Genomic DNA, 14,124 nt, shown 5'->3' with positions numbered 1-14,124 from the left:
ATAATAATGACGATGATAATAATTATACCAGTTAAAGAAACTGCATGCTGTAAACAGCTTGGAGAAAGGGAAGGGATGTGTGGAGCAAATGGACTGTACAACCCAGGATGTTTTGGTTTATTTTGTTTTATTTTCCATTAGGTTTCTTTTTCCTTTTCCAATAAATATTTTTTAATTATTATTTATATAAAACACATCCCAACCAAACCAATTTGGTTGTATGGTGTTTTTATGATCCTAGAACACTAGATTTCCTGATGGAGGGAAAAATTTTGCTTTTTCTACAAATAAACTGACAGGGATTTCTGGAAGAATTGTGAAAAGGTTTTGGGGAAAACAAGTGTGTGAGTGTGTGTGAGTGTGTGTGAGTGTGTGTGAGTGTGTGTGAGTGTGTGTGAGTGTGTGTGAGTGTGTGTGAGTGTGTGTGAGTGTGTGTGAGTGTGTGTGAGTGTGTGTGAGTGTGTGAGTGTGTGTGTTTTGAACGAAAGAGACATATTGCACAAGACTGGATGTTGAGAGGTAAAACTTAAACCTCAAATCTAATATAACACAGTTCTGTCCAGCTACGAAAGATGACAGACATATTATGCGTCAAACAATCTTCACCTCTTCAATCTAAATTCGAAAAAATGTATCAGCGTTGCCCAGATTTCCTCTGGGATTTCTGAGTGGGGTACGACTCAGCCAAGCTTTCCCCGTATTTCTTCCTGTGTTCGCCAATGAAGTCATCCCAAGCAACATCTTAACACATCTGCGCTTCTGACGTGGGTTTCATCTCTTCCTCCTCTATTTCAGTCCGAGTGACTGCATGGGATCTTGTTAGCTCCCTTACGTTGACTCATCTTGTCTCTAATCTGCACTATGTTTGAGACTGTTGTGAGGTGGCAGCGCAGGAGCACTTTGATCAGGCACCCCCACATGGTTCAAATGCTGGGAGTCATGTTTCCGTTACCAACATAATCTAGAAGTGAACAAAATAATTCAGTGCTGCTCCAAAGGTAAAACCTAAGGCTGTGCAGTAGCCATGTTCACTTACAATGAATCATCACAGACCGTACGATGGTGAGCGTAGGCCAGATAATGTCTCAGTCTTAATCTCAACATGTATCAGATAATCATCCAGTTATGGGTTATGACCACAGATCAGTGTAAAGAGAAACATACGGAGAGAACCTTCATTCATGAGTTGAGAGCCAATCATATGGATATTTTGGAATGCAGTTCTGTTAATGCACAAAAGAAGTTTTAACTTTTAAGTACTCTTTGAATGATTCTTTTCACTGAGTTTAGTGAACTCATTTTTATGTCATTACACTTTCGTGAGTCAATGATTTAGCTTTTGGTCCATCCAGCTCATGTTTTTCTTAGTGAGCACTAGGCCCAAGATGTTTTTGATGCAACTCTTTTATTCATTTCGGGGGAAAGAAAAAACCTCACACACTTCCTTTGAATCGCACTAATGGACAATATTACACCACTCAGTGTCTCTCACTATCATATAGAGAAAATTACAGAAATATGGATTTTTGTTTTTAAATGAAAAATGCTTCAGATGAAAATTCAAAGAACAACATACAGTCTAACCAAATTAAGTGGTGCACGTGCAAACACACAACCAGTTTTCATTGATTTGAAAAGGGTTAAAACTAATGCTGAAACCTGTGATGATTCTATAATCAAATTGCATGCAGAAGTGAAAGGGTAAAAATATATATATATATATTCTGTAGTACACAGGGCTATGACCAGTCTCTCTGCACAGTGTGTGCTAGAATATACATGATGGAAGAGGATCAGCCACAGAAGCATATTCACTTCACCCCATTGGCTTTGTACATAGAGATCTGTTGTTTGCATAATGAGCTGCCCTTTCTGATCTTATCAAATTGAAAGTATAACATTTTCACTCTTACATGAATTGAAATGATACTCAATAGCTTTGTAATGTTTTCAGTCAACTGTTGGACTCCCACAGTCGAACTCTAACTTGGGACTAGCAATAAAAATTAGTGGTAAAATTATAATTACACATGCGATGAAAGATGTGTGTGTCAGCCAATACTACAAAAATGAACCTTCAGAGAGAAGGCCAGAGCCAGACCTAAGTTTAATGTTTTAAATTCCAAGAGTCAGATTTTAAACAGGTTTAACCTGAGATGTTCTCTCAAGACTAATGTCAAATTGGCATCATCAGCTTCATGCATATGTGTTTGTTTTTTCTCTCATATAAGTTAAAAAGAAGAAGAGGCAAAACAGTGCGGCAGTTGCCACCAATGGACTACAAAAGACCAACTATAAATCAACAAATCAACAGTTTGTCAGTGACAGAGGTGTTTACACATGCATGTTCAGAAACAATGCGGTGCAGCAAACTTGCTGTAGACAAAAAAGGTCTAATAGCTTTTATAGCAGCATGTGGTCTGATTTATGACTATGTTCAACACAAAAGGCTTCAATTAGCGTGTCAAAAACCTGTTAACGGTGCCAAATTAATATTTAACAGGAAAACATAATGTGTGAGTTACACACGTACTATACACATGCCCTTGATAAACGCTGTGTGTTTTTAGTACTTAATGCACAGAATGACCAGTCTTTACATCATATTTCAACGTCTGTCTTAAATGTCTTGCCATTGTATACTGTTCAGGACAGGACCACCATTTTCACTTTTCAATCAATATGTAATGTGAGAACTGGAGAGAGAGAGAGAGAGAGATGAGGGGTGATCGATCTCAAACCAACAGATTAATGTCCATATACACTAATGCTCTGTGGACTGCCTCAGATATACTTAAAAGGATTTAATACACCTGCTTATGCACTTCTGACGGGTAAGCTGTGTATTTGAATGCCTCGAGGCATCCATTCAGTAATGTTTGATTTCATGGACCAAAGCACAGCTATATTAAGCAATATTGGAAGCAGTTGGATTTAATGCCATTGTTCATTGTTCTAAGGAGTAGACGAGTGTAGAGGTACATCTCACAAACCCCCCACTTGCCTGATTTATTGTTGTACCCACGTACGCCTCTCAAACACTTGGCTTAATACTTTTTACAAATATGAATTTACTGACTATAAGGAGCACAAATCCTTCTTTTTTGGGGTGTGTCGCCAGTTTAGCGCTAGCTCCTTAGGAAGCTCTCATATTGTTGGTGACTAAGAGAGTAATTTTAATGCTGTCATATGGAATGATACCATCAGTCTGATAGTGTGTGTGTGTGTGAGTGTGTAAGTGAGAAAGAGAGAGTATCCAAAACACTGTACAGCTACAGCATTTCCTAAATACACCATATGTATATTTCTGTCTGTCTGGCATGTAAATAATGAACAAAGCAATCAATATTGGTACCATTCATAAGGGCTCTTAAGAAGAAAAGACAGTCCTCCTCTGTTTAGACATGCAAAAGTCACGTTCCTGTTGGTTTAATAGAGAAATACAGTGGTATGCTCTTTCAGATCTAGTAGAAAAGGGATGATGATGATACATTAATATTAATGTCAGAAATGGATTGAAAAATGCACAAATTCACACAGTCATAAATAAATACAAAAAAGAAATAATACAATAACGAAAAAAAAAAAAAGATGAAAGTCACAAAAACTTTGTCCATATCATGTCTGCACAGGAGACCGATAACACAGAACTGATATGTAATACCAATGCCTATATGAAATGATGTCTGCACAAGCTCCATTTGTACATACAAGGGCACTTCAGAGGTGAGATAAAATCATGAATGAACTATGAGGAGCAAGCCAAAGTTGACTTCCCTTTGTCAAAGTGCAGTTTATTTTTGTCACTTTTTTTACCTTCAGTATTCTGTACAGTACTCACATTTACATGTTGTTGGCATTTGCACACACAGCATGCCATGATAACATCTATCACTTCTACACAGGAGAAAAGAGTCAAATGAGGGTGTGAAGATGCTTGCAAATTAGCCTAAAATTAGACTCAGAAGAATTAGAAGAACCAGCTAATATTCAGATGAGAAAATGCCTCATATCTGCAAAGAGAGGGAGATTATGACCACTGAGAGAGGAAAATCAAACCTCGGGGCTGAGCAGGGTTCCAGAGCACAAATCTCTCTGAACTACAGGGGAGATTCAGGGGATCTAAGGGGCGCTCAAAGTATTCAAAGTGTACTCTTCTGATCTTACTCAGCCAGGTCATTAGAAAGGAAAAATGCCTAACTTAACTATGACTTTCTGAGAAAGAAGAGAGTACGCCTGCCTGACAAACTGACAAATGTGATAAGTAAAGAAGTAGAGCATGGAACACTGCTGATATAATCCTAAGTCTCAACACTGTTGACTGAATGTGGAACAATGGCCATTTGAACAATTTGGAACACTGTGGTGCACACTGTTTCATAGTGACACTTTGTGAAAGTCATTTACCCAGACCATTTGAACTCGGTTAGACAGTCAGACGATACAGGATTTATGTAGGACATGGAACTTTGTCCTTTCTCTATTTCTTTGGGGAGAAACGATGTATGTCAGATGGGGATGTTGGGGACAGGCAAAGGTGTTGGGCGGGGGGGCTACCAGTATTGCAAATAGGCATTGTTTCGGTGGATTAAACAGTGATGTGTGAAAGAAACAGAGGAAACTAAAACCTGCTCATCACAGTTGCAACTATATCATCTATACATAATATACATGTCATTTAATCTCAGGGCTACTAGAAGCCTGAAGCCTGGGTCACTCCTGGGTGTGGTCAGGAAAGGTCCGGCTCATGGCTACCACACATTCCTTACTGCCCTGAGTCCTGCGCAGGCTGGTGTAGAGTCTGTCGTCCAGAGAAACTGCTAGCTTGTCTGCTGTGCTGGTCTCTATGGTGTCAGTATGGTGGCTATAGCTTGTGCCAAGGGTCTCGGTATTGGATTGACGTTGAATGTTTTCTGTACTGGAGAAACCTTTGTCAGCATGCACGTGATATTTGACATGTCCTGTCTCACAAGGATCCGTGTCTCTGTCCACAGCACGTGAATGTGTGTCTGTTGGGCCACAGTCTTCCAGTGTCTCAGGGTCGTCAACTGTGCTGCGATGTGTTGGTGATGAAGTTGGTGGGAAAGGCCGATCCTTGTCCGCCTCCGTCTTTACGACAGGGCTGCTGTTGTTGCTGCTGTTGTTTGAGTTCTCTTCTGCATTTAGACCGCTCTCTCCCACCACAGGAGTCTCAGCTGCACTTGCTCCACCCTCACTGCCTTCCTCATCGGCAGCACTGGCTATACGTGGCAGGGTGCTATGGTAACGTGTATCTAAAGGATAGCTGGCGCTGTCACCTCTACGTAGTGGGAAACGTTGCCTTTCCAGAGAGGGTGAATAGCGGGCACCTCCAGGGTCGCTGTACTGCTTGGTGCGCTGCCACTGTTTGCGCAGGTGTATACGTGAGCGGTGTCTGGGTCGGACAGAGGGCGAGCCCTGCTGGTCAAACTGGGGGTCGTGACGTAAGAATTCGTTAAAGAGCGCCTCTGTCTTCTCGTCGATGCTGTAATCTCTCCGGCGGAAGCGCGATCTGGGTTTGGGAGTTGGGGATGTGTGTACCTGTGGCTGTGGTATCTCCCGGGGTGAGAGGGATGGAGCGCCATGGGATAGGCTGAAAGGACTCTCTTTTTCTGCTGTAACCTCAGTCACAGACACTTCGTCCTCTAGCTCCTCCTTGAAGAGCCGGGCCTCAAAGCTCTCACACACCGTTCCCTTCCTGCCTGCATTGGTGAAAAAGCGCCTGCGCTCTGAAGCCGTCTTGCCCGAAGCACTGCCAAACAGACGCAGTTCCTCTGGAGCCCTGCAGGGGGCCTCAATAGAGGCATAGCCACTGTCCATCTGCAAGAGTTTCCGGCTCCCCACCTCTCCATCACTTCCTCGCTCTGAGTCCATGCTGTCACGTGCATTTCGCTCTTCCTTCCCTAGCTCCTCAAAGGGCAGCTCACCATCTCCATAGACCTCATCATCCAGGTCCTGGGACTGGTAGCAGGACGTGCCCATTCTGGAAGCACCCGCACCCCCTAGGGAACAAACGCTGTCAGCATCACTGCGAGTAGAGTCCCGATCATTGCTGCTAAGATCAGAGGAAGCATATTGCTCCAAAGAAGCCCTCAAGCTCCAAATGTCACGGTATAGGCTTGGATGCTCCACATTCTCCTGCCTGCTGTCTAGTCTTCCAAAGCCTCCTTCTGCTCCTCCTCCTCCTGTTGCTCCTTCCAGCAACTCTCCATCCACATCCTGCTCCATCACTTCCTCCTCTTGTGCACCACTAGATTCTGGGAGCTTGTGTGAGATGTCTGTGGGAATTTTCTCTGTGGTATGGTCGACCTCCAAAACTGCCTCAACCTTTAGCCTGGAGACAGATGAGACACAGCTAGTGAGAAAGCAACGATAAGAGTTGGGAAAAGTCATCATATAACTGTGTGGACATGGGTGAAAGAGAATACAGCAGTTCCAAGGTCAGGAGATTCAGCACTGATCATCATCATATATTAATTGTCATCACCTCTGATCATTGTAGTTAATGGTGATGCTGACAGCTCTACCTGCTCAGAGAAGGTGAAAGAGAAGGTGATGGGGAGGGTCCAACAGAAGCGCTCAGAGAGCCAGCAGACAGGCGTCTGGGTCCATCACTCTGAGATTGGGGACGTGGAGCAGTCCATAAGAAGTCGCCGACCAGCTGGGTCTCCTCTCCCTCCACCTGATCAAGAGTCTCACTCGCTGCGCGCTGCCTCTGAAATGCCCGTCTCCTGGGGGAGCCTAAAGACAGAGGATAAGGGTTTAAAAAAATGTATTTCACGTCTTGTAAGAGATTAGCGTATTTGACTGATAGTGATAACACTTTGCTGTTATTTGCACGGGCACTGTAACATTTAATCACATTAAGAACCACTGAGGTTTGAATTTATCAGGTTTTGGCAATACTTTGCACAAGAGAGAATGTCAAATGGGAATATGTGAGAGGAACAACAATGGTAAAGAAGATGTATCGGATGGGGGGAAAAAGTGGAGGAAAAAGAAAGAGAAAAAAGAAGGGCGTCACACATCAACGCCTTTCCCAGTGTCCGTCTCCTGATATAATGACAGGATGTAATGTGATCTATGGCTCATTGGGAGGAAACAACCATGCTGCACAAACTGACCTTTCTGGTGAGATGAAGGATAATGCAATTATTACATGATTATTTTAACAGGAAGGATTCTTTTGTCTCAGTCGCTTTGTTTGCTGCACACCAAGTGCATGATGACTTCCCTTTTTCAATCGCTGGGCATCACATATGGAATATTATCAACACAATTATACTCCTCAGCTATTGATCCATTATGGCTCGGTCTCCAAATGTCTTTTATGAGGACCTTGCCAGTGCTAAAGATGCGTTTTTATGGCTGCCTGATCTCACCCTCGGCTTCCTGTCTTTATATGCCATTCTTGTTGCACAATCCATCAAAATGACTTTTGAATGGTGTAGCTCTGTACACTAATAATGTCCATAGGACACTGTAGTAAGCTTCAGATGAACCTTCTGAAAGAGACCAAATCAGGTTTTTCAGAATGGTCTTTTTATTGCTGCACATTGATGAAAAGACAGAAACAGTTTGTAGTGGTAATACTCAGTTATAACTCAGTTGTTCACTATTGTGGAACAAAACACAGCAAATACTAACCAGTACTCAAAGCATAACAAATAGTAAAACTGATTGTGAATCCTGCGTTCACAATTCACTGACATTAATGAGTATATGTTAATAAAGCATGATGTTAGTGAAAAAGAATTGCTTGTTTTTCCAGATTTTCTCCATACCTCTGAGGTCCAGGCTGGCAGCTCGTTGGCTGCTGTCAAACTTCCATTTCTTGATCTTGAAGTAAGGACTGGCCCCCTCCAGACTGGTATGACGTCTCAGTTTGGAGAGGAACTGTAGCACAGAGCCTTGTTGCCCCTGGCCAGGACTTCCGCCCAGACATGTCCCCTGTTCTCCATCCATCTTTAGTCCACCCCCACTCCAGGCACGCTCCCCCATCACCTCCAACTGACCAGAGAATAAAGAGTTTTCAGTGTTAAACCTTCCTATTAGATGTGACAGCTCTGCTGCAGGCACTGTGCAGTAAGAGCTTGTCATTTCATGGAGGACAGACTGATGTCATAAAGGAACCATGGCAGTTGGAGCCTGGAGACATGAGATTACTTGTCCTTTCACAACCCTTTCCCTGTGCACTGGGTACTTTCCTGGTCTTTCTGCTGTTACACTGACAACATCAGCTGCTTTGTTTTTTTGGGGTTTTTTTCCCTCCAGTTAAGTTTCTCAAAATACAGGGTGGCTTGAAAGACTATGCTGCCATCTTCATCTCAGAACAAACCAATAATCAGCGAGCTAATACAGAGACAGACACACTGCATTTATCCTGTACCAGCCCCCACCCCCGCGCCAACTACCCAGTCACTCACTGTTCGTGAACGGATCAGTTCAGTGCTGGATTCTGGTTGGCTCTGGTTGAAGCTTGTGTCTAGAACAGAATTGAATGTGTCTCCAGGCAGTGCAGAGCTGGGGCTTTGGCTGGCCCAGGACACTGGAGACTCAGGAAGAGCACCATCGCTGGGCTACACACAGACACAGAGCACAGTTTTACACAAGAGAGAATAACAGAGTTGAGATGAGTCAAAAGGCGCAGTTCAATAACATCTGGATCAATAACATCTGCCTATCCAACACCTAAAATTAACCACGCAAGCAAACCCAAGTTTCCCAATTCGTTTTAGGTTCAGTGTCTTGGGCATCACCTGGAAGATGGAGAGGGAGGGTTTTGATGCAGGCTGCTCAGTGAGATTGATACTGCTCTCAGGTGATTCACACTCCATGATGGTGAGAATCTTCAGTGCCGGAGGAGGAATATGAAGATGTGTGAGTCGGGCTCTCTTAAGATGATGGAAGTCGCCCTCTGTCAGAGTGTACCTGAGAATGAGACGGAAGTAGCATTGAAATTGAAATAAGTTAAATGGAAAATGCTAAATTTTTATTTAAAATCTGACAGAACAATATAATAAAGAAATACATGAAAAAGATCTCTAACCCATGCAAAGCTGCATAAACAATGTGATTTGCACAAATTTCTCAGAAACACCGGGTAGCCCACAGGCCCAGGACATCCGTTCCATCCTCTCTGAGGCCACTAACCTTCGACCTTTCTCCTGGCCTTTCTTGCTCTGCTCATAGATGGCTGTCTCGTTGAAGGAGACTCTTCGGCCTGTGTAAGCCGTCGATGGAAAATGCTCTGCCTCTGTTTCACCATGGCAGCTGGTTGCAGAGAGCACGTCTGTCCCCTCCAGTCTGATAGTGATCTCTGTGGAGGATGGACTGCCATCTTACTCACATGCACGAAAATCTATAGGGCCAAGATCTCCAACACAGAAGCTCCAGTCAAGTATTGGAACTTGACCTTGAATGTGAACTTGAACTTAAACTGTTCTAATAAGAATAACTGTGGAAAGTCTTGTGAAGCCCCGACATCACCTGACACTGTTCAATTTCAACAACTAATTGTAGTTGTTCTAGTGAAGTTGTCAACATCCACACTGAAATGGTTAACTTAGCCAGCAGTCATTTAAATAGTTAAAATGACTCATTTATCCACCGTGAATCCTGCTTTGGATTGAATCCTTTGCTCTCATACTCACCCTGAGCTGCCTGGCTCTCCTCCACATATGTAGTGTTGGTTTTCTCCAGGTCATCACTGGCCCTGTGTAGGGGATCATAGCAACAAGAGGTTTCTCAGCAGGTCAGATAATTTTGCTCTGCTAGCAAAACAAAGCATTGCACAGCCTGGCTCTAGATTCATTGCGTAATTGTCGAAATGGGGCGCAAGCGAATTTTTTTTTTTTTAATCCAGAACTATAATGATAATACATACTTAAAACAAAGGTTTGTGTGTATTTGCGAGATTAGATTAGTCGGAAGCAGTTTTATATAAAAATGTGCTCAAAAATAGTGGTTATCTTCAGGAATGGGATTAATGCGCACTCTTATTAGACTCCAATACAGTAATCCACATGCTCTTAATTACATTCACACTCATCACATAATCTCACTATCTAAAATGTCTGACATCCTGCTCCTTGCTCTGCTTAGGTTAGTAAACCTCGTAAACATAGTATCACGCTGTGTTCATAAAGAGAAAAGACAAGCCACAAAGGCAGTTTACACTCTCAGAAAACAGCAGCACACAGGCATTCTGTGTACAACCTGTAATTAAATAGATCTGATGATTTCTTTCAGGTGACCGCACTCTTCCCTCTCAAGTCTTCTCTCAAACATACTCCTATGATTCCTCTACATAGATCCACACTTCACTCTATTTTTACCATGTAAGTGGAAGACCTGACTAGACTGGCCCTGAGAACGTCCTACACAGCAGCTCAAAAGTTAGCGGTACAGACATGACGAGATGTGAACTCTGTTGTGGTTTGAAACAGGAAGAGATACGTGATCTCTGTCTATTTTAACACTTTGAAAATGGCTGCATATTTGTTTTGAAATGCAGTTTATAATTAGTTATGCTATATCACTTTTTCCTATCGATTGAACGCTACTTTTGCGAATTCACCTCGCATCCTTTTTGAACTGTGAGAAATCCCTCTTTGTAATGATTGATTTTTCCATATCCCATTCCCTATAACATGTATTGGGAATAATGTCAAAGTAAGAGCTATGGATTAAGATGGATTTTAAGTTTATGGATGGTTTAAAGGGTATTCTTTTCCTTCTGATTAGTGTTGGTGTCTCAATTAGGAAAAAGATTCAAGTTAAAGATAAAATTAGAAGTGAAATCAAGGCGAAGATTAAGATTAACTTCAAGTGACCTGGAATGGCGTCGTCCCCTCTGGCAGCAACGATGGCAGAAGATCAGTAGGACAGACAGCAGGATGATTGTCCCTCCAGCAAACAGACACAGCAGAACCAGCAGCAGGATATAGTTATCCGGCTTCCCTGGTGCTACAGGCACATCCTGCCATGCCGCAGGGAGAAAAACACATCATCCACAGCTACTCAAAGAGCATTTACACAGTATACATCTATCGGTTTTCAGGTCTGTTCACCTGTGTTTCTGATTACAGTGTCAATTTCATGAATGCATTGGGAGTTGATGGTAGAGTACACTACCTTACCTATATGTATGTACATAAGACATTACTAAAAAAAAATAATATTCATTTTATCATTATGCACTAAGTAGTGTTCCACTGGAATCTTCATCAGCACTGAGTGCTCTTGACTAAAACGTCTGTGATGTTTACTTTTAAAATACCATTCTCCTTATTAAGCTGTCTGAACCGCCTCTCCTGTCAATGCAACATATGCCAGGTTTGGAGGAGTGCAGTAAGAGTGAGGGAAACACATGTTACCCTGGTCAAAGTATGGTTTGAAGGTCAGGAGGAAATGGGCGTTTGACCAAGAGTTACTGGCACAAATATGTAGTGAAGACCCAGCTGCAGCTCACAGGGCCTGTGCTGTTTGGTTCACTCTGCATACAGTCAGAGAAAGGCCACTGAATGAAACACACTAAGCCTGTTTAACTGGGAGCTTACTGCAGCATATTGCTGGAGAGAACAAAGATAAAAAAATCTCCTCAGATAATGAAGTCTCATTAAGGGAATGAAATATTGCCTGTGCACTGTGCAGTGATGTGCTGTAAATAAATATGTTTGTTTGCTGACATTTCTTTCATCTCTGGCAGTCTATAAACAAATACAGAATGATTTTATAGAACTCTTTCTCCACACGGGATCAGAAACTGTATGGACGTAGTTTAGTAATTTAGAGCCAACATATCTTGACATTGCTGAATAATACAATTAACTTTCTCTGAGATGGTTGATTAATTCGCGTTGGCTTATAAACTGAGCTTCTGGTCCATGATCAAAACGGCAATGAGATCCTTAATTCAATTTCCCAGTTCATTTGAATGGAGAATGAGGCCACACTAGTCTATAATTAGAAATCAGGATGAGACATGTCATTCAGAGGCAGTTGTCTTAAGCCGAGCCAACTAGCAGAGCTGTATCTACGGCCCTGAAAGCCGCTATTCACAGCTTCAAATACAAATTTATTTCTGTAACACATAGTGGTTGTCTCGAATAAATAAACCCGCCTCTTCATATTCAGCAAGATCAAAAGATGCAAAGGTCAAAAAGGTACAAATGCCATGAGTATTAATGTGCTTATCCAAGTATCTGACAGCTTGTTGCTATCCAAGTGGATGCAGAGCAATAGTAATACAGACTCTAGTTTGGCTCAGTACTTATAATTATCCTTCATAACATCAAATGTGTAACTTAATCCAACAGGCTTTGTCTTCTGCATTTCAATACACACTGCTCTCCTGATATCCCTCAAAACTGTTCAGTGACCAGTTTGCTCACGGCAATGTAATGTCACCTGAGTGTACCTGAGTCTGTGCAGTAAATCTCATTCAATAACCCAAAGTCATGCATTCAAACGATTGACTTCTGCCATTAACCATTCATGTTCAAACAGTACACCATCACATTTTCACAACAGCAGACGGACAGTGCTACAACATCACATACTGACATCAGTCTTGGTTGAAGAACCTGCGCAGTGCTTAAAGAGACAGCACCGAGCATGTGAGGATAGGAGGAGCAGCGGAGTATTGGGAAGCATGCGTTCCTCACTCATGCTTCACATTAATCACCCTGTGAGGGTCTCCAAGCAACTGTGGCTCCCTCTGGACTTCTCAATATCATTACATGAAGCAGTGCCAGCTGGGGTCATCAGCACTGGCAGTTAGTGTAATGCAATCCGCACATTTTCTACTGGATCCGCTGAATCGCAAAGAAATCTCTGAACAATCAGCATCCTTAGGTGTCCCCTACAACATCTACCTTTATCACACATGCCACTTCTGGCAAGAGTGAAAAACTTAATTCTGTAAATACTTTGCTCTTAGATTGAGTATGGTGCCACTGGAGCCCCCAGAGCCTGTATTCATGACTCTTTAGAAGAGGTTTTTTTTTTTCCAGGAAACATTCATGTGTTATGACAATTAAATATCAATGGTCTTTTTCCTCAAAGTATTTAGGTCATTTGCGATTATGTTTTATGTATCGCGATCACTATGTTGTAAAATCGTTTTAGCCCGACCCTCATGGTCTTCGGCAAAATGGACTTAGACTGAAGTAGAACATAGTGCTTTGTGTTGCAAAGCCGTTCTCTGTCTTTGTGAGAGAGTTCAGTTAATTGTAAATTTCCCAGACAGACGCTCCAGTATTTTTAGCTTCACTGTACTGGAACACCATTGCTTTGAAATCTGGAGTAGACAAAAAAAATGCCTACTGAGATTTTTTTCTCTGAGACTGTGAAGCTGTTTCCACCATTTCTGCTATACTAATATTTTTCCTGTAGGAGCCCATGGCAAAACGTTCATTTCTCATGAGTATATAATTTCATCAATGTAAAATGTCCGGAAAGAATTGATGTACATGGCATCCAAAAAGAAGAGGCTCTAAACGGTTGACACGTTTCATTCAAAATACTGCCAAAAATCCCTCTGAGCTTTACACGTTCTATTTCAGTATAAACGCTTATTGCTTTGTTCGCATTATAAAAGTAATTCGTTATAAAGAAATGCCAGAACTCAGAACTCAACTTGAGCCTCCGAAGCCACAGCACAATGCTCCAACTCCTCATCAGCTCCTTATTACTGGGATGTTCATTACAGAAATCAGTTTACACAACTGAAACCGATATGCTAGTGCTGGTATGTGCAGACACATGGAGGCATTGAGATAAAAATCTCTACTCACAGTGGCGTTCTCTGTAATGCCTCTCAGTAATGGCGGCTCATTGCTCATGGTCCAGCTCAGCGTGTGGGACTCCTGGAAAGGAGAGTACATTATAACAAAGCAGTGAAACAGTTGGCCAATGACGTGCTGACTCACCTCATCTCTGGCCAACCGTGATGGAATCACTCAGCCTTGATGGTTTCTTACCCCCCCCCCCCCCGCCCCCCCCAAACTTAAAGCTTTCCTTTAGACTCAGTTTGCCTTATTCAGGCCTTCATTCTACACCATTTGTCATAATTCAGCCTAAAGATTCACAGTTAAAATGTCT

General features: G+C 42.3%; 1 protein-coding gene across 1 annotated transcript; it reads right to left on the bottom strand.

The window, feature by feature from the left end:
• Window positions 1-4,713: 4,713 nt before the first annotated feature.
• cbarpa (CACN subunit beta associated regulatory protein a) lies at window positions 4,714-13,865 on the bottom strand. The gene is made up of 9 exons (XM_030775928.1): window positions 13,818-13,865; window positions 10,854-10,999; window positions 9,672-9,733; window positions 9,172-9,337; window positions 8,778-8,949; window positions 8,445-8,597; window positions 7,803-8,028; window positions 6,546-6,759; window positions 4,714-6,352 (listed from the first exon to the last, which is right to left on the bottom strand). Exons 1-9 carry the CDS (start codon window positions 13,863-13,865, stop codon window positions 4,714-4,716), a joined length of 2,826 nt encoding a protein of 941 aa, XP_030631788.1.
• Between the last annotated feature and the right edge of the window lie 259 nt (window positions 13,866-14,124).

The sequence above is a fragment of the Chanos chanos genome, chromosome 5 (assembly GCF_902362185.1).
Source record: "Chanos chanos chromosome 5, fChaCha1.1, whole genome shotgun sequence".
Classification (NCBI taxonomy): Eukaryota; Metazoa; Chordata; class Actinopteri; order Gonorynchiformes; family Chanidae; genus Chanos; species Chanos chanos.
This window is presented reverse-complemented; position numbering and strand designations above follow the sequence as displayed.

Coding starts and splice junctions, on each gene's coding strand:
- cbarpa (XM_030775928.1), bottom strand. CDS start 13,865: ATGAGCAATGAGCCGCCATTACTGAGAGGCATTACAGAGAACGCCACT. Junction 8,598..8,777: donor CCTCCCTCTCCATCTTCCAG/GTGATGCCCAAG, acceptor GTCTGTGTGTAG/CCCAGCGATGGTGCTCTTCC. Junction 6,760..7,802: donor TGCCAGCCTGGACCTCAGAG/GTATGGAGAAAA, acceptor CTCTGTCTTTAG/GCTCCCCCAGGAGACGGGCA.